Here is a 26,344-nt window from a genome sequence, read left to right on the forward strand (position 1 = left end):
GTCTCTCTCTCTCTCTCTGTCTGTCTGTCTCTCTCTCTCTCTCTCTCTCTCTCTCTCTCTCTCTCTCTCTCTCTCTCTCTCTCTCTCTCTCTCTCTCTCTCTCTCTCTCTCTCTCTCTCTCTCTCTCTCTCTGTCTCTCTCTCTCTGTCTGTCTCTGTCTCTGCCTCTCTGTCTCTCTCTCTGTCTCCACACACACACACACACACGCTATTTTAGAACAAAATTCAGTATAAATGAAATTATTCTTGAATACTATCCCTGAACATACATTAATACAAATACTAGAAAGATGTCAATATTATACTCTTTTACCTATAATATAGCTATAGATTAAAGAATCTTCAATTTAGAAAAGACTTTAGGAATTATCTTTTTAGAAATCCCTATTCCTGGCTCTGATTCCATTTCCTTGTGACTCCTTGATATCAAAAGCTCATGGAAGCAGCTTTTCTTCAATTTTCTCTCTAATGAGAGAAATATTAATTTTCTCATTTTAGATTCATCCAATGATAGTCCTTATTTGTTTTCATGCGTTCTCTGAATTATTTTCCCAGTCATTTCCCTGACTGCTAGTAAGTGTCCTTTCTGCTTCCTCACTCCAGTAGTCTTTTAGAAATTTGTATACACCCATTCCCTTTAGTACCTTTTTTAACTTCTAGTAGACTTTCCTTTTTTTTTTACAACCTGGTCTCTGGTGGAGAATCCTTTTTTGTTTGTTTGTTTTGTCTTCTTTTGGCTAAACCTATATTGCATAGTTCTTAAACAAAAATATCAGGCATTTTCTCACAATGACAACAATTCACAATATTGTCATCCTAGAATAAAATCATCTTCACCATTTTATGTTCTTAAAATATCATTAAGTGCTTTCAGATGCAGTATAAGTAACAGCAACAGATTTCTGACATTTTTGCTCATACAGCTTCTTGGAACAGCTACCCAAATCACCTTTCCTGGAACCTATAAAAGTCACATTTACAACTTAGAGGTAGAGTTAAGTGCTTCTCTTGCAAACCAATACAGATCATTACTGATTTCTGGGATAACACTCTCATTTTATGGTGTGGTAGGAGCTTGGGTGGGTTAATGGAATTGTTGAAGCTGTTTGCAGCCATAGCCTGTCCTATGTTTGGCCCCTTAGCTGCACCTCTCCTGATGCTTTACCTACCTAGGGACTGAAGTATTAAATGGTTAGCCAGAAGTTGGGAAAGGTAATGAGAAGTCTTTTCCTGGGTTCTAGCTACCTACAGATTGCTTCCTTGAGTTTCTGGTATGATGGGTATGGAAGGAAAGTTATATTTTATATTCTTTAAATTCTTGAATTGTGTGTTTTTAATGTTTAATTATTAAATTATTTCTTAATTGGATTTTATGTTTCATGAGCATTACTAAATTTTTTAAAACCTTGAACCTGCTTAACTGAGCTAAATTTAGTCTTAGCTCACAATATATACTTTACAAAGTATTTTCATATACACAAGCTCATTTTATGCTCGAAACAAACCTAAGAGGTAAATGGTGGAACTCTTATTATTTTAAGGAATAGGAAAATTGAGACTTAAAGATGTGAATCATGCATTGTGGTTCAATGGAAAGAATGCTAGTCTTGGAGTCAGATAACTTGAACCAGTCAGTCAGTGAATCAGTCAAACAACAAGCATTTATTAAGGACCTTTTATTATGTGTGAAACAGACATTCCTTGACCAAGAGGAGTTCACAGTCTAATGATTCAAGTCTCAGCTCTGCTACTTTCTACCTGTGTAACCTTTGGCAAGTCAGGTAACCTCTCTGGGTTCCAGTTTTCTCCTCTGGAAAGTGAGAGCATTAGACTAGATGACCTACTTGGTCTCTTCCAGATTGTATCTGTGATACAATCTAAAGTAACCTAGAACCAAGACTAAAGGCCATGTCTTTTGTGTTCAATCAAGTCCAGCACTCATTCCAGTAGATGATGTTATCTCTTTATAATATTCAGTGATAGAATTGAATTTGTCTTATCCTACAAACCATTTTTCACCTCTGAGTTTCCTTGTCTTTGGGCAAAAAAAAATATTAGATATTATTACTTGAAGAAATTAAACATGAAATGTTCCCTTGATTGGAAATGGCATACTAAGAAAAAAATGGAACAATGGGTAGTAGTTCTACATTCCCAAGTATGGTTCATGGTCACCTCTGCATACTAATGAATACAATTGGAAATTTACAAAATATATGGGAAAATATGACTATATTCCCTTTCCCATATTCATCTATTTGGGAGTAATGGGAGAGATTTTACATCAAAAGAATATATGGCTACTGATTTCTTTTCCTTTTAATATTATTATTGCTGTAAGCCTATAGGCATATGAAACCAATTCAAGTTAGTCAAATTTATCTTGTGGGAAGGTTCAACAAACTACAGAGAAATGAAATACAATAGAAAGGGCACTGTACTAGACATCAGGAGAGATGTCTTATAGGTCTACTAACTTGCTTGACTTTGGGCAAGTCACTTAAACTCCAGGAGCTTCAATTTCCTCATCATTAAATAAAATAAAAGGGTTGGAGCAATCAACCAACAAACATTTATTTAAGTGCTTACTTACTTAAGTGCTTACCATGTACTAGGCACCATGGTCAGTGCTGAGGTACAATAATAAATCAAAAGGAGTTACTACCTTTTTTGATAGTAAAACTCAAACTCATATTTTAATGGGAAAGATAACATATGTAATTCAGTATGCATAAGATAAATACAGAGGAGATTGAAAGTAACCTTAGGAGTAATAGTACAAACAGCTAGAGGAACTGGTGAAGGTCTCCTGGAGAAGGTGGCATTTGAATTGAACCTTAAAAATATCCAGTGATTCTTAAGGTAGGGGGTTGAGAATGAGAGCCTTTAAGGCATGGAGAATGGGTGGTAAAAGCCAAGGAGAGAGTGGATGGAGTATCATGTATGAGGAATGGCAAGAAGGCCAATACGGCTGAATTGTAGAGAGGAGTAGAAGATAAGAATGGAAAGGCAGGAAGGGGCCAGGTTATGAAGAAAATTGCTAAGCAGAGGACTTTTTCTATGATCGTGGAGGTAAAAATGAGCCACTGGAATATATTGAATAGTGCAATGACATGGTTAGACTTATGCTTTAGTAAATTCATTTTGGCAATTATGTGGAGAGTGGATTGCAGTGGGGAGAGACACGGGATGGGGAGAATAATTAGAAGGCTATTGTACCAGTCCACTTGAAAACCTGAACTAGAAGGTGCCTTTCTATGAGTGGAATATATATATATGTGTGTGTGTGTGTGTGTGTGTGTGTGTGTGTGTGTGTATGCATATGTTTGTATACACACATTTACATGCAAGAAATATTGAAAAGTAATAAATTATAGAATTTGGCTGCTGATTGACTGGATATATGGTATGAACAAGGATGGTAAAGGTGAGTAGTCAAATGTGACACCAATACTGTCAAACCTGGGTGACTGGAAAAATGGTGATGCAGTCATTAGTGACAGGGAAGATTGGAAGAGGAATATTTTGGGAGGAAGGAGGAATGATCATGAGTCCATTTTGTACATATTGAAGTTGAGATGCTTACAGGACATTTGACTTGAAATGTGCAATAGAAGTTGATGTGGAATTGGAAGTCAAGGAGGGAGGCCATCTAGGAGTCATCTGAAAAAAATGATCATTGAACTTATGGAAGCCATTGAGATGACCTAGTAAGAGAATATGGAGGGACAAGAGAATAGGTCCAGGACCTAGCCTTGGAGAACCCCTGTATTTAAAGAGTGTGACATACATGGATGAAGATCTAGCAAAAGAGACTAAGAAGGAGCATTCAGGGAGGGTGACAATAATGTATGTAACAGAATTTGCAAGGGAAAATTTAAGTTACATAAAAACAAAATGCAGAGTCAATAATCAATTATTTTTCAATTTTTTTTCTTTCTTGCTTGTGTGTGTGCGTGTACGTGTACGTGTTTGTGTGTGTGTGTGTATGTGTGTGTGTGTAGGTTGGGGTGAAAGAGTCCTGGACAGGACTTGTAGTCATGAAGTCTATGTTCTAGTCTTAGTTCTTCAGAATACTTGATTTTCTGAGCCTTCGTTTCATCATCTGTAAAATGGAAATAATATTTATATCATCTGCCTCGCCAAATTGTGAAGATCAAATTTTAAAAGATAAGACGTGAAATTTTGTTGGAAAACTGTTAAGAACTGCTTAATCATGTTATTATTTTTACTACATACTTCATCTATCAGAGGAAACATGTTCTGGTGAATAGAGATCCTGACAGGGCCAGGAAGACCCTGGGTTCAAGACTTCTGACACACGATGGCTGTGTGAACCTGGGCAAGCCACTTAAAATTCAGCTGTCTAGGCAGCTCTCTGAGACTTTAATTTGCAGGACTGATGCTGACTCACATTGGCAAAGGGGGTTTTCTCATCCAGATGTTACTTGTATAAATGAAATCACAAATGCTATTCTTATCCCTGCTTTAACTAAGGTGTGTGTGTGTGTGTTGCCTTGGGGAGTAAGTAAACTCTCTTTACCTATCAACATCTAGACCTGGAACTGTTCTACCATATTACTCAAAATCCTATGGCCCATATGTATCAGAGGTGGAGATGGGACTTGAATCCAGTTCTCCCTAATCTGAAGTTGAGCATTCTGGCTACTGTATGTCATGGCTGCCATGACCATCTATCTTTATATTCATTTTTTTTTTAATGAAAATTGCCTCCACAAAAAGTCCTACACTTAGGGTTCTTATTTCACTGAGCAGTGCCTAACTCATTGAATTGTTATGAGCTTTAGATGAAATAATTTACATAATATGTGCAAGCATTAAAATACTTATAAAATACTAATTCTGACTAATAAATAATTATGTAGAAGCCTGTTCCTCAGTTATAAGGTATAGTCTAATTTATAACTGAATGAACAGCTGGACTGGAGAAATTGAGTGAGTGGTCCAATTGGGACAACCTTCCCAGGATGATGATATGTCATGTGTTTGCCTAAACACTAAAGCTAAAAGAAAGCAAGACACTTAATTACAGAAGATATGGATTAAAATTCCACCTCTGCTGTTTACTATCCATGAGGGGTGTGTGTGTATCCCTCGTGTCTCTGAACCTCATTCTGTAAAATGGGGATAATAATGTTACCACAATTTACCTCTCTTGGTGGTCCAGAGAACTTTGTCAACTGCGCACCAGTATCGAAATGGGAGCTGTTGCTAGTAAGGGTATGGCATCTTATACATAAGAATGGGCATAGAGATTCATGTTGAAAATTAAACAGCCTTCTCATAGTGCCCAAGCTACTCCCTGTTTGAAGTATAGGGAATTGATTAGGAAAATGCCCTATCATCTACATCTATGTAATGTAGCAAATGGAGTTTCATTCTGGGTCTGTTAGAATTCTTTTTGGGAAGCCTGGTGTATAAGGAGTTTTTCTTCCACTGATGTAAGCTGACATTGACTAAATTAATGTGGCGCAAGTGGTTTGAAGGATGGTTAAGGTATTGGTCAATTGCTCACCTGGATTTGCTGTGGTTTTATCTATGTGACTATTTTAGCACAATGGCGTCTCTAAACAAAGATTTAGAAAAATATCAATACAAAGTCAGACTTTGCACCAGCAAAGCAAGATACAGAGAAAAACGTTGTTCTTATCCTCTGTCTTTTCCTCCTCACATAGAAAAGTTCGAGAGTGTGTAGCCTGTCGTGTGATAAGAAATGGCTGTTGGGAACAACACACAGAGAAGCTATTCCATTATCCCCTGTTTCATCTTTGTTGAGGTAAGCACAGTGGTTCAATCCTGGGAAAATATTGCAGCAACAGTAGATGTTTTCACTATGCTCCAATGAGTCCCTAAACCTGAGGCTTGGTTTGGTTGAAAACAATTAGTTCTCATGAGAATTAATGTAATCTCATGGATATTAAGCAAGAATTAATGAATTCAGGAGAAGCATGATCTCTTTAATGAGAAAGTCAACTACAAAAAGCTTACACATTTTGTCTATAGGGTTCAAAAGAAACACTTGTTCATTTTTCCCATTGCTTTCAAGTGGTAACTCAAATATGTTCTTTCCAACAAATCCTTTAGTTTATGAATATTAAGTATGTCAAGAAATGTAGTATTTATACAAATTATTTTCAGAAAGGTGTCCTTGGAATTTAGACAATAAAGGCTTCCTTTTCCTGTGTTAGTGCAAGGATTTCTCCCTTCAAAGTCAAAAGAAAAAAAATATTACATTTGAGTGTTTTCTATGAGGTTTAAAATATATATATATATATATATATATATATATATATATATATATATTATGCTACCGACATCCTCATCCTGTGTAGTCAAGGCATTTTAAAGTATATTTTAAGTCTAGAATTCATTTGGCTGAGACTAGCTTTTCTGAGTTTGACTATGCACTAGTCCAAAGGAGGTGATTTCCTGAAATATTTCCTAGAGAGTCACTGGTAAAATACTGTTTTTCATACTTGTGAAGTCTGGCTCATTTCCTATCCTGACCTTGCACAAGTCAATTCACTATTCCAAGTGTGAACTTCTTTATTAATATAATAGCAATAATAACATCTTCCCTATGCATCTCAAGGAGCTGTATGAGGATCAAGACAGATAATGTATGAGTTATTGTTGGTCCATCATTATTGAAGACGACCAAAGACATCATGAGAGAAATGTGTTGACTTCCATGTGAATTGGACTTAAGTGAGGCAGAGCTGCAGTCATCAGCCTCACACTCTCCTCCTGAGTCCCCAGAGTCCAGTGGCAACACAAAAGGCGACATGACTGGAAATGGCCTAGGCTCAGCATGGTGAATGTAGGGGACAACTTTTGTTAACTGTGAAGTGCTGTATGGATATACACACATATGTGTATATGCACATATATGCATATATAGAAGCCAAAAATCAAGACATTTGATAGTATTTTTTGGTTTTTCATCTGAATTTTTGCCACATTGTAGGCACAGTCAGCTTTTATCATCACTGGTTAACTAGTCCTCTAGAGAATGTAAGTGATTCAGTGGATTAAGTGCCAGGTCTAGAGAAAAGCAGACTCATCTTTCAGGGTTCAAAGTTCATACTTACTAGCTGTATAACCCTGGGCAAATCACTTAATCCTGTTTGCCTCAGTTTCCCCATCTGTAAAATGAGCTGGAGAAGGGAATGGCAAACCACTCCATTATCTTTGCCAAAAAAAAACTCCAAATGGGGTCATGAAGAGTTGGTCATGATTGAAAAACAACAAAATAGAATGTGGCTGAGAGGTTCACAAAAGGAAAGATGATATTTTGTGCAGCAAGTCAGGTAGGTGGAGGAAGTTAATACTAAGCTTGATCTCTTAATAGAACAGGAAGAAACACCTACTCAAATAAATACCAATATTCTCTTTCTAGTAATCTTTGATATATCCTAACCACAATGTTTCCTTCTCCCATCTTTCTTTGCTGAAATCTAGAAGGAAATAGAAATTATAAATTCATATTAAGAACACTAAGGATTGTATTTTTAAAATTAGCTCACAAAATACACAAAACAGAACAAATAATCCCATATCTGGAACGTAATATACTGTTGGGGCTACTCAGAGTCATGTGGTGCATTTGTACTCCATTGTTACATTGGTAAATTGAGCTTAGCATATATCTGAGGCCTTGTCCTCTATAGGAGGCCTCCTCTGTAACAGCAGCTCGGTATCCTGGGGTCTTCACTCATACTGACTGATGTCTTGGTGTTTCTGGCTACCCTTGGTGAGACCTAATGGGGCATGATCTCTTCCCTACAATGCATTTTGTCCTATAAAGTTGATTTAAGACGTTTTCTTTTACTTGTACCGGGACCCCAAATTGCTAGTGATGACCATAATTGGTCATTACTAATAATTGGTCTGGTAATGATGATAAGGAATAAGTCAATAAATGAGCATTTATTAAGCAAATATTTTGTGCCAGGTTCTATGCTAGGTGCTGATAATACAAAGACAAATTCAAAGCAGTCTCTGCCCTCAAGGACTATTCATTCTATCAGGATAGAAAACAAACACATGGAGGCATGTACAGAATGTATACAAAATAAACAAAGGGAAATTGAGTGGGAGAAAATACTAAAAGCTGGGGGAAGCCTTATGCAGCAGTTAGCATTCGAACAGAACTTTTAAAGGAACCTAAGGGCTCTAAGGGGGCAGAGGCAAAGAGGGAGTATATACTAGGTATGGGGTAAGCTATACAAAGACTCAGAAATGAGAAGTGCAATGTCATGGGCAAGAGCAAGAATTCCAGTCTGGCTAGATCACAGAGTGTGGTAAGCCGAGCTTTGTTGTTTAGTCAATTAATCATGTCTATCTCTTTGTGACCCCATTTGGGGTTTTCTTGACAAAGATACTGCAGTAATTTGCCATTTCCTTCTCCAGCTCATTTTACAGATGAGGAAACTGAGGCAAACAGGGTTAAATGACTCCCAGGGTTCCACAGCTAGTAAGTGTATAAGGCCACATTTGCACTCAGGTCCTCCTGAATTCAAGATTGGTGTTCTATCCACCTAATTGATCTGGTAAGCATAATACTACATAATAATCCAGAAACATAGATTGGAGACAGGCTGTGAAGGGCTTTAAATACTAAACAGATGAGTTTATATTTTATCCTTGATATAAAAAGAGGCCACTAGAGTTTATTAAGTGATATGGTTAGACATGCATTGTAGGCATGTCATTTTGGAGACCGTATGGAAGGTAGATTGGGATGGGGAGAGATGAAGCAGGGAGATCAATTAGGAGGTTATTGAAATAGTCCAAATACTGAAGGCTTGAACAAAGGTAGTGTTGGTGTGAGGGCAGACAAAGGGAAAGATGTAAGAGATATAAACGATCAACAAATCTTATTGGATATTTGGAATAACAAGACTATTTGGCAACTAATCAGATATTTTAGGTAAAAGAGAGTGAAGAATTGAGGATGACCTTGTGGTTGTAAATGTAACTGATTAAGACAGTAGTTTACTCAATGGAGACTAAGGAAATTCATAAGAGGTCTGGGTATCTGGAAAACTTAATAAGTTATGTTTTGATATGTTGAATTTGAGATGTTTACATCCAGTCCAATGTGGCCAATGGGCAGTTGGTAATTATGGACTGAGGCTCAAGAGGGAGGGTGTAGCAGATATGTAGACTTTGGAATTGTCTGCATAGAAATAACAATTAAATCTATGAACATTGATGAGGTCACAATAGAGAAATAGTAGAGGGAGAATAGAAGGACAGTGACTTGGGGTATACCTATAGTTAGGAAAGGTGATGTGAATGATGATCCGGCAAAGGATATTGAGAAAAAACTGTCTGACAGAAAGGAGGAGAACCAAGGATGAGGGTGGAGACTGTGTGGGCTGAGGGGAGAGAGAGACGGAGACAGAGAGAGAAAGCTGTTTCCAAAAAATACCAGAGAGATGGAGACAGAGAGAAATAGCAGCAGAGAGTGAGAGAAAGGCAGAGGCAGAGAGAGCAACAGAGAGGGAGAGAAAAGGAAAGAAGAGGATAGGAGAGGAGAGAAGAAAGAGGAGAGGAGAGGAGAGGATCCAGGAGGAAAGAGATCAGCAAAAATCCTTCTGTTTGGGGGGACTCATTCAAGTCTTTCCTTTTCATTCTTTCCTATTTATCAAAGGATTAGGGTAAAATGTTTTGCTACCACATTTTAAATGTTTCAACCCTTATTTCTTCGTGACAGAAAACAAATTTCATGAAGTAAGCTGATGGGAAATGGGATAGGGTATAATAAGTCATCTGTCATCATCTTTATGCCTCCAATAGCAATTTTATTTTAAATTTGCTTAAAAATCAGAAGGGAACCAAACCTCAGAGTAAGATGTTTAATTTATAGCCTAGAGCAACCATCTCTGAAGATTTTCAGCCTTCTAATGCGTGAATGATGAGCTTGACTGGTAGAGCAGGTGATAGAGATATAAATTAGTCTTCCTGTGGCTTAACCTGACACAAACACAAAAATAAATCAAAGACCTGGCTTTCATCTCTTTATTTTAGTGTATCCACACTCTTATAAAGAGTGAGTATGTCTTTGATAGGACTCCTGATGATCATTGTAGCTGCTTGTGCTGTCCACCTCCCCAAAATTACTCTGTGTGTGTAATATATACATATCTATGCACACATGCTATATATAATATATAGGTTGTGTATATATATACATATATATATAAGTATGTATATACTTTTCCATATGCATGTTGTTTCCCATAAGTTCCTTGATGGCAAAGATAGCTTCATCTTTGTTATTTCCTCAGCTACAAGTGCAGAACCTGGAATTTAGTAGGAAATGCTTGTTGAACAATGAATGAATGAATCTTTGGCTTCCAGGAAAGAGGATGGCAATTCTTTAACCTTATAATTTGAAACTTGACATCTCCCATATAAACGATCGATCCAACCTCTGACACTTACTCCTTGTGTGACCCCAAGTAAGCCACTTAATTGCCCTGAATTTCTGTCGATGTCCCTTACAGATCTAGATCTACAATCCTATGGACATTTGACATGGAGAACACCCTAGCATTATGCATATTTCCTTTCTTTCATTGTAACACATGAATTCAATTATTGTCTCTATGCTGATGATGCTTAAATCTACTTATCTGATCCTACCCTCTTTACTGAGCTCTAGTCTCTCATTTCCAACTGCCTAATGGACACCTCAAACTGGATGTCCCAAAGATATCTTAAACTCAACATATCCAAAACTGAATTCATTAACTTTTCCCCAAAACCTTCCTCCCTTCCTAAACTCATTAATGTTGAGAGTACCACCATCCTATAGTCAACTACCTTGAAACCTAGGTGCCAACCTCCATTTCTTGCTCTCATTCCACTATATCCAATCTGTTGCCAAGGCCTGTCAATTTTACCTTTGCAATTTTACCTTATCTCTTTAATATGCACCCTTCTCTCTTCTGACATTACCACCACCCTGTTACAGGTTCATCTCCTCACACCTAGACTAGCACATAACCTGCTAGTGAATCTGCCTGCCACCAGGTTCTCCTTACTCCAATCCAGCCTCTACTCGATTGTCAAAGTGGTCTTCCTAAAGCGCAGGTCTATGTCATTCCTGTCCCCATCCCACCCCAATGAGTAAACCTCAGTGGCTCCTTATCACCTCCAGGGTCAAATATGAAATCCTCAGGCATTCGAAACACTTTATAATCTGCCCCCCTTCATGTGTTCTTACACATTACACCCCAACAAATACTCTCTTATCAGTGATACTCACCTCTTTGCTGTTCTTCAAATAATGAGGAGATGGATACTCCCTCTTCTGACTGGCATTTTCTCTGGCTGTCCCCCATGGCTGGCATGTTCTTCTTTCTCATCTCTGCCTCCTAGCTTCTCTGGGTTCCTTCAGGTTCCAGTTAGAGCCCCATTCTCTACCGGAATCCTTACCTGATTTCTTTAATTCTAGCCTTTCCCTCTGCTGATTATTTCCAATTTATCCAATTTTTATATAGCTTGTTTGAACATAGGACTTTGAATGTTGTCTCTTTCACTAGACTGTAAGCTACTAGAGAACAAGGACTATCTTTTACCATTTTTTGTATCCCAAGCATTTAATTCAGTGCCTGATACAGTGCCTAGTGCTTAATAAATGTTTAACAGCTGATTAAATGACTTGTTCAAGATCACAAAGGTAAAGTAGTCATCCGGATCCAGGCCCCATTCCTCTGCCTACAAATCCAGCATTCCAGAGTTGAGGAGGAGAAGAATGAAAACTCTTGATTTTCCTTTGAACACCTTTTCATTTCTGAGCACAGATCTTGAACTCGGAAGCTCAACTCTAGATTGCCCAGAGCAGGAGGTGAGAGAAAGGAAGAGCAAGTGGTGCAAGTTGCTAAGAGGAAAATTTAGTCTTAATGTAAGGAGAAAACTTCCCAACAATTAGAGATCTAACATGTAATAAGCTGCTGTCACCAGAGGCCTTCAGCAAAGGCCAGATGACATAGAAGGGATTCCTTTGGGCGGCTAGGTGGTGCAGTGAAAAGAGCACTGGCCCTGGAGTGAGGAGGACCTAAGTTCAAATCTGGCCTCAGGCACTTAACACAAAAACTAGCTGTGACACAACACAAAAGGCAGCCATGTGACCTTGGGCAAGTCATTTAACCCCAATTGCCCTCCAAAAAGCAAAACAAAATAAAACAAAAAAAGAAGGGATTCCTTTTCAGATAGAAGATGGAGTAAATGACCTTAAGTGTCCCTTCCAACCTAGAGATTCTGATTCTATGACTAAGTACCAACCTTATCTCACATAGCCCCCAGAAACAACTTTCAATATGGAAGGGAAAAGAGACTTTCTGAAATGTGTATAGAATAAATTCCTATTTTTGCTCTCAGGAGAGCAATATTATGGATAAATAAAATCAAATATTCTATTCATAGCATTGTATCTGACAGTTCTAACCTCCTTACTTATCTGCTCTTTTAATTGTTTTAAAATAAAATATTAGTATTGAGTTGTTTTCTTTCCTTTACAAGATAACTTGACAACAAGCAATGTTTTAAGTGGCAAATAATATGTGGGGCAAATTTAGTTGCTGGTTAGGGTAGGGGAGGTTAGCAGGACCTAAGTGGCACTGAGGACAGTCTACCCTAAAGTATAATAATATTAGGAAATGAGGGAGCCCTTTCTTGAGGAGGCTCAGCATATGCCCCTTATGACATAGCTGATGGTTCCCAATCCCAACATTCTCCTGCTTCATCACTTTTTGAGGCTCATGTGGACTGGGAGCCATTGGCTGTGTCATAGTGGGTCACAGGAAGAATTCCCTTTGGGAAGGCTTGTCTCTTCTCTCAGTGGAACTAAACCTTGGCTGTAGAGAGGAAGAATACCCCAGACGTTGTTGCTCTGGGAAGAAAATCCCATTTGCTCTTACTCTAGTTATAGCCCTCCCAATAAGTAATAAAATGGACAATAAGTAGGAAATCACAAGGAAACAGAGAAGGAAAGGGTCTAGGTAGTTGACAAACCAGATAAACATCCCCTAAATAATTGTAAGTTGCCAAAAATAATAGTGTGAAGAAATACATGTAAAGTGAAATATCCAAATCCCATATATGGTCATTCTGGGAATCCCTAGAACTGAGATTTATACATAGTGACATTTCCCTTTTCAGCACTTTTTCTTCTAGGTCTTGATTGCATTCTTCTCAAGAAAATTGCACTGTTTTTTTTGTAAATTCACCCATGAACTGAATAGTCAAAACTCATCTGATTATATATTTGCTAAAAAACAATTCTCCAGCATGCTTTTTAATGGACAAGAAGTTCTAAATTGAGCTTTTCCAGAACAGTGGACAGTATTATGCAATGAGCAATTGGATATAATGTATGCTCCCAATATTAGATTCACACAGATGTGAAAGTTTTATCATTTTGATGGCTGCCTATACTTGAAATATTTTATTGCCCATTTTTGACAACTCATTTTTCTTGTGCACATCTGTCCCAATATACAAGCTGACTATGATATAACCTAATCCCAAAATTGAGGAATTCATGGAGCTCAGCAGTAAGCTAATATAGCCAAATGTCTTTCTCCCTGTGCAAAATGTGAACACTTCCTTGCATTATTTTAATACAATGGATCTGATTTCTGCCTGCATGGACCTTGATTATTGCTTTTATCTCTTGTTTTAGAAATGATGGAATGTATTGTTTTTGACTTTGCTTTTGACCTTGGAATTGGTTGTCATTTGTAGGCTTTGTTCTACTTGCTTGTAGAAAAAGAATAGATAGGTTCTGAGTACTGACATTTTTTTGAACTTATTGAAGTTAAATCAAGAGGGTTTTTTCCATTTTAATAATTTCTTTACTTCCTACTTCCTCCTGCTATCCCAGTCAGGGACAATTATACCTTACAATTACCAAACATTCCTATCCAATTTAATTTAAAAAAAAAGTAAAGTAGACATCAATTTAAATTTCCACCAAATTTTGTCACAAGGCATATTATGTATACTTGTGTTTCAAGCTAATAAATATAAAATATATCCTGGACTTTCTGACCAGTTACACAACTCTCAAGCATCTTTCCTTTCTCAGATATTATACATATATATGTATATACATATATTAACTCAATATAACTAACATTCATTTCTCTTTTGCCCTTTTGTAATATGTTTATTTGTGTATGTGCTGCATGCTGCCCTACCAGACTATTCATTCGCTGAAGACAGTGGTCATGTCTTATTTACCTTTGCATCTCCAATACTGAGCACCAAGCTTTATATTAGTAGATGTTTTTTCCTAAATTAATTGAATTTTGGTTATGAAGCTTCAAAAGCAAATATCAATGCTTTATTTATAATTATTAAATACAGATAGAGGGATAAAATAAAGGAGGGAGAATGCAGCCCACATATATTTGTCACATTAGATACTGCAGGAGGTAGTAGGTATAATATAGGTAGAAGAATCACAGTAGGGGTGGCCAGGTAACACAGCGAGTAAGAGCACTGGCTCCAGTGTCGGGATGACGTCGGGATTGAATCCGGGCTCAGACACTTAGCACCCACCCAGAAACACCTGGCCGTGTAACCTTGAGCAAGTTACTTAACCCCAATTGCTTTAAAAAAAAAAAAAACAATCACAGTAGAGAGGACCGGTAATTCACAGAAGACAAGGTCTAAGAATGTAGTTAACAATAAAACCAGTGGCTTCATGTATCTATAATCAAATGCCCAATATATAGACAAAAAGCATGGGGAATTCAAGATCCTAACAAAAGGAGACAAATTTTATTTCATTAAGTGCCTCTCAGACTTTGTGGACCATGATTCAGAGACCAGCTATGCTTATAGAACTAAGGGGAGGAATAACAAATTATGCCCATGTTAAAAAAAAAATCTAGAAACTATAAGGAAACAGCATGATGGAGAGGATTTGTGCATTTCTCATCAGTCAATGATTATGAGTAGACTAAAAATCACCTGGAAATAAAAAAAGAAATAGATCAGGTATTTGGAAATTACCAGGGTTGAATATCTAACATTGACTGAACTCTTACTCTGCCAAAAGCAGAGCCACTAATAATCTCTTAGCTTGCCTTCATGATGAATTCATCCTTCAAAAGATAGCAGAAGCAATCAGAAGAATTGTTATTCTGGGCTTAATTATGATAAATTAGGTAGGAACCAATTGCTAAAAGGAAATGATGGGAACCCTGGGAGAAAGTGGTCATTCCTATCTTAGAGTTCAAGGTAATGAATGAACAGAAAATCAAGCACAGGCTTGCACATACTCTAGATTTTGTGAGTATGCCAAAGGGTTGATAGAAGATATGAGTACAATTCATGTTCTCAAATTCTATAAGAGGATTTAATATTAGAAGAATTAGAAATTTTCAAGGAGAAAAATATGATGATACAATCAATAGCCACTCCAATATGGAGAAAAGGAGGAAGTATACAAAGAGATTAATGTGGATACATGTAGAACTTATCAACTAGCTCAGATTATTTTTAAAAAATGAGATAGCAACAAGAAAATTTAGTGGATGTAAAATATTGGCATGGTCCTATAAAAATATTGTGAGATGCACTAAAACAGAGAATGAACATAAGTCAGCAATGAATACTAAAGGACTGTAAAAAAAGGTATCTTTTTAGCAATAATAGGGACAAGAAGAATATAAAAGAAATAAGAGGATCATGGATTAAGAACTGGAAGGGAGTTTAGATGACATCTAGTCCAACCATTTCATTTTATAAGTGAATACCTGGAAATTAGAGAGACAAAGTGACATGTAGGGTCACAAAGCTAGTAGAAATTTAAAGACAGATCTTCCTGATGCCAAATCTAGCACTCCATCCTGTACAACATACTGCTCATCTTGGTAGTTTAGTTCAAGTAAGGACCTCAGTGTCTGGTACCTTACCCTGCCAGGTGATCTTTAGAACAACTCTGATGGGCTGGCCACGTTGTTCAAATGCAAAATGTACACTTGCCAGAAAGACTATTTTGTGAATAACTAACACAGGGCAAGGGTTCACATGGTGGTCAGAAGAAGTATACAAGGACACTCTCAAGGTCTCTCTCAAGAACTTTGGAACTGATTGTTTGACATGGGAGACACTGGCACAAGACCACTCAGCATGGCATGCCCACATGAGAGAAGGTGCTGTGCTCTGTGAGCAAAGTAGAACTGAAACAGCTCAAAGGAAAGGCAGGATGTGCAAATTTGGAGAATCCACCCCAAATGTTCACATAGACTATTTGTGCCCGACCTGTGGTAGAGCATCCTGAGCTCGTATTGCTCTGATCAGCCAGTTGGACACATCGAAACTTGACTTTAGCATAGTGATGTCATTTTGGCCCTCTTCAAGAGCAAAGGTCCACAAGCAACTGCTCATCTACTAAGGAATTTCTACTCAGGGCATAGAAGAATCTTATTGGATTTAAGATGAAAGGATCTGAGTTCAAATTCTGACTCTGCTATATTGTTACACCTATGTAACCTCAGACAAGCTACTTAATTTATTCAAGCCTCAATTGCTTCCTCTGTGAAATGAGGAATTTCATTACATGATCTCTAGAGCTTTTTTTTTCAAATCATACATTGCTTATCTGCTAAGGAAGATCACCTTTTACCTGGGAAGTAGAAAACAAAAATAGTTAAATTGGTTCTTAAAATCAAAGATAAATGAGGTAAATGATGTATGATGGTAAGAGAATACATAGCTACTCTCGATAAGTTCAAGTCATGAAGCTTATGTAAAAGACATTCAAGATGCTGAAATTTCTTATAGATGTGATTGATGAGCTACTCTGTGATTTTTTTAAAACTGTGGAAAATATGAGAGTTATCTCATTACCAGATATGGTCAAATATTCTTGAAAACCAAAAAAAAAGATATGTGGGTATTGGAGTCTTGGAGGAAAGGGTAAAGATTCTGCAAACTATAGGTTCTTTTTTAAAATAATATTTTATTCCCCCCAATTACATGTAAAAACAATTTTAAAATTCATTTTTTTTAAATTTTATGTTCCAAATTCTATTCCTCCCTCCCTGAGATAGTAAGCAATCTGATATAGGTTATACATGTGCAATCAGAAAAGATTTCCATAACATTATTTTGTGAAGGGAGACACAAACAAAAGGAGATAGAGAGACAGAGAGACAAAGAGAGAGAGAGAAATAGTATGTTTCAATCTGTATTCAGACGATATCAGTTCTTTTCAGGGGATAGCATTTTTTCATCATGAATCCTTTGGGATTGTGTTGGATCATTGTATTTCTAAGAATAGCAAAGTTATTTACAATTCTTCATAGTACAATATTGCTATTACTGTGTACAATGTTCCCCTGCTTCTGCTCATTTTACTTTGTATCAGTTCATGTATATCTTTCCAAATTTTTCTCAAATTATCATGATTGTTATTTTACAGCACAATAATATACCATTACAATCATATACCACAATTTGTTCAGCCATTCTCCAATTGATGGCTATCCCCTCAATTTCCAATTCTTAGCTACCACAAAAAGAACAGTTATAAATATTTTTGTACAAATAGGCCCTTTTCCCTTCTTTTTATCTCTTTGGCATACAGACCTAACAGTGTTATTACTGGATGAAAAGGTATGCACAGTTTTATAGCCCTTTGGGCATACAAACTATAGTTTCTTGAACTTAACTTTGATTCCTAGTAAACATCCTAGAATATTAATTAAAGGATGATCTGTGAGTGTGTAGAAAGAGAAAGAATGATAGCAGACAGCTAAGATTGGCTTTATCACAACATGTCATACCAGACTAAACAGGATTTTTGCTGAATATTAAATGAATGAAATGAATTATTTTCCTTTTTGATGGGGTTAGTAGACTGGTGGAATGTGAGAATAACATAGCCACAGTAAATCTAAATTTTAGCAAAACATTTGATAAAATCTCTCATGCTATTATTTCAGGAAAAAAAATTGAGATATGCAGGCTAGTTGATAATCCAATTAAGTGAATTTAAAAATTAGTTGAATTATAGGAGCCCAATAAGTAGTCATTGATGGTTCAATGTCAACTTAAAGGATAACCTCTAATGGAGTGCCCCCCAGGAATGTATCCTTGGCTCTGTGCTGTTCAGTAACTTTATCATTGACTTTGAGGAAGATAGAAATATTATTTTTATCAAATATGTAGCTGACATGAATCTGGAAGGGATACCCAACACATTGAATAACAATAAGGGTCACAAATAATCTCACCTTGGGGTGGCTAGGTGGTGCAATGAATAGAGCACTGGCCCTGGAGTCAGGAGGACCTGAGTTCAAATCCAGCTCAGACACTTGACATACTAACTAGCTGTGTGACTTGAGAAAGTCACTTAACCCCAACTGCCTTCCAAAAAGCAAAAAAAAAAAAAAAACTCACCTATTTAGAATGATGGGTCAAATATAATAAAATGAAATTTATTTGGAATAAATTCAAAGTCCTTTACTTGGGTTTTTAAAAAAAGAATGCATAAGAATAGGATGGGGGAAGCACAAGTGGATGATAGTAATCATTGTTACTTTGATTATAACAACTAATTATACAGCATCTTATGGTTTGCAAAGCACTTTATGTTAATTTTTTTGCAAAGTACTTAACATATATTATATATATATATACATATATTATATTGACTTATCCTAACAAAACTCCTATGAAATAGGTGCTATTATTATCCTCATTCTATAGATAAGAGAGTGCTTAAAGATATTAAGTGACTTTTTCTGAAGTCACACAGCTAGTAATTGTCTGAAGTGGGATTTGAAGGCAGGGCTTCATGACTCCAAATTAGCACTGTCTCCCTAACCTGTTAGGCCACATTTCTAGTATTTGAGACATAGTATTTGGAATATGGAAGGTAATCATCTTGCTCTGCTCTTCCCTAGAAAGACCATGCATTGATTATTGTGTTCAATTCCGGGAGCCACATTTATAAAGGGCAGTGATAACCTGAAGTCCCTCCAGAGGAAGGCAACTAGTATGGTGAGGGGCCTGGAGACCTATCATAAAAGGAAACTACAGGTGTTTGGCCAAAATAGAAAAGATTTGGAGGAGGAGGGAGATTTGATAATTGTCTTTAAATATCTGAAGGGTTGTCATGTGGAAGAGTGGTTGGACATCTGCTTGGCCCCAGAAGACACAATTAGGAAGTGAGGAAGATGGAGAGAGTCAAATCTGGTCTTGATGCAAGGGAAAACATCTTAGTAATTATAATTATCCACAAGTAGAGTGAGATGTCTCAGAAAGTGGTGAGTTCCTTATCATGGGTAGAAGCAGGATGATTTTTTGTTGGGAATATTGTAGAGGTGACCCCTACACAGTTAGAGATTGGGCTAAATGACTTCTGAGGTTCCTCCCACTTCTTAGATTCTATGATTCTGTAAAAATTCTTGATGTACCAGATTAGTAATCTTTGCTCTGTATTCTAATTGTCAACTAGTAATGCTGATTTGCTTTAAATATTTACTTAATGGTTTAATAAGCTCTGATTATTAATCAGTCATATAGTCGAGTCCAAACTAAATGATGTGAAATTGTTCAAGACAGATATTTTCCTTCCATCTATAAATGTCAGTCAAAAGTCTTGAAATGGAACAGGCTAGTATTCACTCTCCTTTTGATGAGAGGACTTGACATGCCAATCCATGATGTTTATCCCTTCTCATTTGGAAGAGAAGCTTGACAGAGAATTACTCATGGCTTGTTCTGCAGGCATGTTCCGCCTAATTAGAAGCAGTGTATTCTGGTGAGTATTAGGTCAAATAGGAATATAGAAGCAGAACTCTGTATTCAGTTATACCACTGGTATGTTATGTGGCCCAGGCATGTATCCCTTAAACCTCACTAAATCTCAGGTTCTCATTCTGTTTTGTACTTGCAATTGATCTCACAAAGTTGGTACATTTATGAAAAACCATAAGTCAAGCATCCCCCAAAATGTGGAGGCTTATATGTTCATATTTTGAAAAACCACTGAAAAGTTCTAAAAATAAGACCTTTCTGTTTAATTAAATGCTCTGCTTAACCTAGGATTAATAAGAATCCTATTTTTTTGCTTTACTCATAAGATTTTCTAAGGTATAGTCAGTTAGGTTTCGTCTTAAAGTGAGCATAATCTTTGTGGATTTGATTTTCTCAAAATCCCTGGGAATTATTTTGAAGATCAATGATGAATGCACAGACCTTTAGATATTGCAGGTATAAAAATTTGACCTAAATTTCCACTGACCCCAGGACATATCCTGGAAGTTGATGGTTGAAAATCCTCTCTCTGTTAAGAATTTGTTTTCTGTTTATTTGCCTCATTCAATTAAAAAAAAAAGCACGTATAGACTATCTTCTGCTTAATTGAGGGATCCAGTTACCTGAGTTTTGATCATTTGAAGTCATATACAAATAGTACACATAGTGATACATGTACATGTGTCTGGACTGCACTTTTGACTTATCAGTAAGCAAACCTTATCAACTACCCTAGTCATGTGAGATGAGCTTATTCCTAGAACCACATGCCCTCCACAGAATTGTTTCACTAAAAGTCTTGCCTAGCTACAACGTTGTGCTATTTCCCAGACAATGTTGTGGCATGTCTGCTAAGTGTACAAGCAGCATTAGAAACTTCTAGAAAAATTAATGTCCGTGACCTTAAAGTCTCTAGTCAAGAACCTTTAGTCTGTGTAGTGAGTGGCATGCTTGGTACCACTCTTTGCACCACATGAGCTGACCATAGAAAATGGCTAGGGTGCTCTAACATTGTCCATTCATGGAACATGACCAGCTAAGCCAACCATGATGATAATATCATGGACTCTGTTCAAGAGATATCATGTTTCTTAAAATTCATTATGTTTGTTATCCTCTCTTGAATCCATGATTGAGTTTGGGTTGAATTTTTCCTTTAAAAAAAATTTCCCCATCAACTTTGTAATTGCAAATGCTGCTATTTGAGCTCTTTGTGTTTCTCTTGATTATAGCTCCAAAAGTCAATGGTGTTTAATTCCTAAACCAAAAATAAATACACCTGCTGTGATAATTTACTCAGCAATAGCATGCTTTCATGCTAAGGTTTGCCTACAGTCTCAAAGATATACTACATATAAATTGATATGGAATCAAATATGTTTGCTACATAATGCTTTATGAAACTTGGGACTTGGTTAATTCTCATTGCCTTAATGTGCAAACATGATTAGAATCATGAAAATCCAAAAGACCTGCCTGATTGCTGAGCAGAATTTTAATTAGAGTAACAGTAAAGATTACTGTTACTACCATTTGGTTTTTTAAAGTCCTACTACAGAATTATCACTAATGCAAATAATAAAAGCCATGCTAGCAGTTGTGAGAATAGTCTAAAAAATGTATTTCTCATTGTGTCACTGCAGGTTTCACTTCTTAGATTACTGGCTCATTTATAACGTTATACATGACACATTACAAAGTATGTCCTTCACTTCACTTTGGGATGTTATTTGTAGAACTTGATCCTTTCTTCTGTTTATACCTGAAGTCAATAAGAGTAGGGCTCTGCCAATGAGGTTAGAATTGCAGGACTTTTGCAGTTCACAAAGAGTCCATTGATACAGAGGCCTCTGGAATTCACCTCCCACCTACACACTTACCACTTGAATTAATGGGAACACTAGTACTGCTTTTAACAAGACAACTGAAGAACCTTATTTTTCCAAAACACCATACAATAGAAATTGCCACCCAAAACCACTTTATAGACATGAAAATGTGATAAACATTTAATCCTTTAAGAGGACAGCCCATTGCCCACATATAGAATTTCCCTTATTACCTGTGGTCTATCTACCATGGCTTGAGACCTACTATGGTAGAAGAATTTAGATGTGTCTCTTTGTTCTTTCTTCTTGTGAGGATTTGGGGAAATAATCTAACTTTTCTGTCTGTAACTTTTCAGAACAATAAAGAAAAACTACAGTGAACAGAGTATGTTTTGGTAAATGACAGATCTAGCAACAGAAAAACTACCAATACCCATGACAACTAACTGCATTTTTCAGGGCTTGGCAATGTATTCATTTAGAGGACATTCTGGTCTCGTCCCAACTGGGGATTTAGACCTTTTCTTTCATTTATATAAATACACCAAGAACTTCATCGATGACAACAGCAATACAATCTTGACTATATGATGGTCCAAAACAATCATTAAATTTGCTTTCTTCATACATAAAGGCAACCCTCTTGATTAATATAACCAGGAGTGTCAGTCTTGATCAAATTGATTTCATCATCCTATCATTCAACATTTTCCCAATATAAAGTTGAAAGTGTTGGAGTATATGCCACACAATAGAGAAAATGCTGCTTTACACCAAAGTAATTTTCCAATTTACCTTGCTCTGTTTACCCCTCCCACCATAACAAATTCAATTCAACTCAACTAGCATTTATTACCACATGGCACTGAATAAAAGAATAGAAAAGAATCTTCAAGGATAGAAAAAAAATTTTCTGACATTAAAGAGCTTGCATTCTAATGGGGAAATTACATGTACACAGGCAAGCCAATAAAAAATCTATACAAATTAATTTCAAAGGAGAAAAAACACAGACAACCAGGTGAATCTGGTAAGGGTAAGGAACAAGTATTTATTGGGCATGTCTCATGCACTATGCTAAACACTTTACAAATATTAACTTATTTGTACCTCACAATGACCTTGTAAGGTAGGGGCCACTGTGATCTAATTTTATAGTTGAGGAAACTGAGGCAGAAAGAAATTCAGTGACTTGCCCAGGGTCACACAGATATTAAGTGTCTGAGGCTGGATTTGACCTTAGGTCTTTCTGACTTCAGGCCCATTGAACCATGCCTCTGGTAAGACCTCTTACAGGGGATGAAATTTGGAGGGAGCTAGAGTTTCCAAGAGGCTGAAGTTAGAGGGTAGAACATTCCAGGCATTGGGGACAGCCTTAAAAAGGCACAAAAATGGGAGATGGGGCATTGTTCCAGAGTTGTTCCCAGTGCAGAGTGAATAGCAAATAAACCAGTTTGAGGAGACTACAAGGTAGGTGAGAGGAACAAATATATATATTCAGTCAGGAAAGAAAGGTGAGAACCATATTGTGAAGGGCTTTAAAAGTCAGAAGAGTTTACATATATATATATATATATATATATATATATATATATATATATAATTCTGGAGAAAATAAGAAGCCACTGAAACTTTTTGAAGAGGACAGTGACAGGATCAGACCCATATTTTAGGAATATCAAATCGACAGCTATGTGGAAGATGGGATGCATAGGGGAGAAACTAGATGTAGTATCAGTTTGAAGACTATTGCATTAGTCCAGGTGAGAAGTGAGAAGATTCCAGCATGTAATTGTTGTGAGATGAGTAAGAGAATGGGGAGAATTTTGTTGTTGTTGTTTCAGTTAAACTAATTTGCCTTTACTGGCATAGGGTGCCCCCAGGGAGGAACCGATTTTACCAATGTAGATAAGACATTTCTCTGTAATTTGTAGTCCTGGAGAGTTGCCTCAGGCAACTGACTTGGCAAATATTAACTGACTTGCCCAGGATCTAGGTATGTGTCAGAAGAAGGAAACAAACTTTGGTCTCTTTTCTTATTAGGCCAGCTCTCTGTTCACTGTTCCCATGTCCTTCCAAACCTTTTCATCCCTACTCAAACTTCCCATGGGTACTGCTCCCTGCACCTTCTCAGCTGAGAACCTTGCCTCGTATTTTACAGGGGAAAAAAAGAGATCATTTGCCCTAAGTTTCCTCTCTTCTCCTTTCTTCCTTGTCCCACATCACTTAAATGCTTTCTACCACTATCTCCTCCTTCATTGCTCACTCTCTTATATGAAGAGTTGGCCTTACTCCTTCCCAAGGCAAACCCTTTTACCTGAACAAGTGATCCCATTCCATTCCATCTCCTCCAACTGATTGGACCCTCTGTGACCCCCAATCTATCAACCTTTCTTTAATATCTTTCTCTCTCTACTGGCTCCTTCCCTATTGTCTAAAAATTCCTCACTTGATCCTTCCACTTTACTAAGTGGCACTCAGGAGAGATCTAAGAGCTAGATACATAGATTTGGGAGTCATTTGAATAGCGATGGTAGGTGAATTAGTGAGAACTGATGAGATCGCCAAGAAAGAATGTCAAGAAGGAAGAGAAGAGGGACCAAGACCGAATCCTTGGGTAAAGCCATGTAGGCAGAAAGTGGATCATGATTTGACAAAAGAGACTTGATGATGGGATGAGAATCAAGAGGTGAAAGGGGTGCAAAACTAGCGATTAAAATAACAATGTCAGCACAACCAACATTCCATACCTATGGTCCACTGCTTCTCAACCAAGAGGAAGAAAGTAAGAAGAACCCTTTCTCCCAGTCAGTCAAGAAGTATTTATTAAATACTTACAATGTACCAGGTAATATAAACAAAAAAAGAGAGACAGACCCTGCCCTCAAGATCTTATATTCCAGGAGGGTAAGATAACATACAAGGAAACAGAAATGGGGGTATAAAGGAAATTACCAGGCACAGGAACATTACGGGAAAGTCCAGATTGCAGTGTAGTGAGAAATACTGAGATGGCAAGTCTGGACACCCCTCTTTAAACAAGGGTCCTGTAAGGCACCATCCAATCAGAAGGAGGGGCCTAAAGGTTGAGGGTACTTTCAAGTTGTGAATTCCAGGAACAAATCCTGTCTTCCTGGATAAAGAGTTAGGGGGAGGGAGCATGATAGAAGAATGTGGATTGCAGTGAGAAAATTCCACCTCCACATCGCATGTACCACTATAAGGCTCCATAGAGCCTGAATACTACTTTGCAGTTCTTTTCCCAAGGCAGACTTCAAATTCTTCCCATTTTACTAGCTATTTTCCCCTATTCATTGTGGGAACGTGTATCAAACATCTACATTGTGCAAGGAAATTAGCAGAGATGAGTTGGAGGCAAAATGCATGATAAAAAAGATACATGTTCTGCCTTTTAGGAACCTACAGTCTGGCAGGGATGATTAGACATGTGGAAAGAGATATCATGCAAATTATACTAGCTTAAGTATATGAGAGGAGTTCAAAGTCCTATAAAACCAAATGAAAGACTGCAGAAAACTTCACAGAGAAGTTAAAATGTGAATTGGATAAAGAAGGAGAATGTGGAAACAGTTTTGCCACTTCATTTAGATATGATTAATTTAAAAGTACCCTATCCATGACTTACATAGTAAGTCATAAAGCAATAGTAAACATTTTATATTTTGTCAACATGAAAAATCTCCTTAGAGGAGCAAGACAAAGTGGTTTGGCAAAAAGAGAAAAGGCTTTGACAATCAAAGAGAGCTACTGGCTACCTTGTGACCATAGATAAGTACCTTAGTTCCTCTGGACCCAAGACTCCTCATCTGTGAAATGAAAAGTATATATAAGATGATCTCCTAAGGTCCCTTTCTACTCCTAACTTTGATCCTTAAAGTAGGAGTCAGCTTTCAAGACATTTTCTTAGGGGTAACTTTGCCCTTCCTACTGAAGTGACCAAAATTAGGTTAGCTCATCACAGAAAATTGAGCCACTAGTAATCACTAGAGAAAATTTTCCCTTTAGAGGAAGAAACTGATCACTGAAAAATTCATTTTCCCTTGAGTGGAGATGATTTGTTATAAATCATGCATTTACCTTCATGAAAAAGCCTGACTAGAATTTTTGAAATATTTTTGAAATGCCTGACTAGAATAAATAGTAGCCTATGATCATGGGAGACAGTTTTTCCCTGCAAGAAGCCAATGAGCTCATAGAGGGAGTGAACCCAAAATGGCCTCATTGGCATCATACTTTAACTATGCTAATGTTTAAATGAGTTAATGAATTCAAGTATTTAGTAAAATAGACATTTTACAAAGATTCAGAAAGATCTGTCCTTGGATAGATATAGTAGATAGGCTTTATAGGGATGAAAATTATTAGAATCTGGAGTATATTTAATGAAGAGGAATTCCTTCAGCATAAGAGCTATTCAGAACAGAACTCACTCTCATTTTAGTTGATTTTATTTCTCTGATAAGATTATCATGGTTTTTTTTTTTTGGTTTATGTATATGTGTATAATCATCTCACTACAAAATCTAGTAGGTTACAAATACTTCACACTGAAGTTTGAGGGCTCCACTGCCTGAATGATCTTTCAATTCAACCCCCCAAAACCTTTTGCTTTTCTGAGGCTATATTGTAAATTAAATGTGTGTGTGTGTGTGTGTGTGTGTGTGCACTGCTTGCAGATGAGTG

General features: G+C 37.0%; 1 protein-coding gene across 1 annotated transcript in view; it reads left to right on the top strand.

The window, feature by feature from the left end:
• Window positions 1–26,344, top strand: part of PLPPR1 (phospholipid phosphatase related 1) — a 354,157-nt gene that overhangs the window by 168,033 nt on the left and 159,780 nt on the right. The window contains exon 2 of the mRNA XM_069090558.1: window positions 5,696–5,796. Within this exon, the coding sequence (XP_068946659.1) occupies window positions 5,734–5,796 (63 nt within the window). The 5' untranslated portion in view covers window positions 5,696–5,733. The remainder of the gene's footprint in view (window positions 1–5,695; window positions 5,797–26,344) is intronic.

This window comes from Petaurus breviceps, unplaced genomic scaffold (genome assembly GCF_028583685.1).
Source record: "Petaurus breviceps papuanus isolate PSGF00001 unplaced genomic scaffold, PetGlider_PUasm1.0 187, whole genome shotgun sequence".
Lineage (NCBI taxonomy): Eukaryota > Metazoa > Chordata > Mammalia > Diprotodontia > Petauridae > Petaurus > Petaurus breviceps.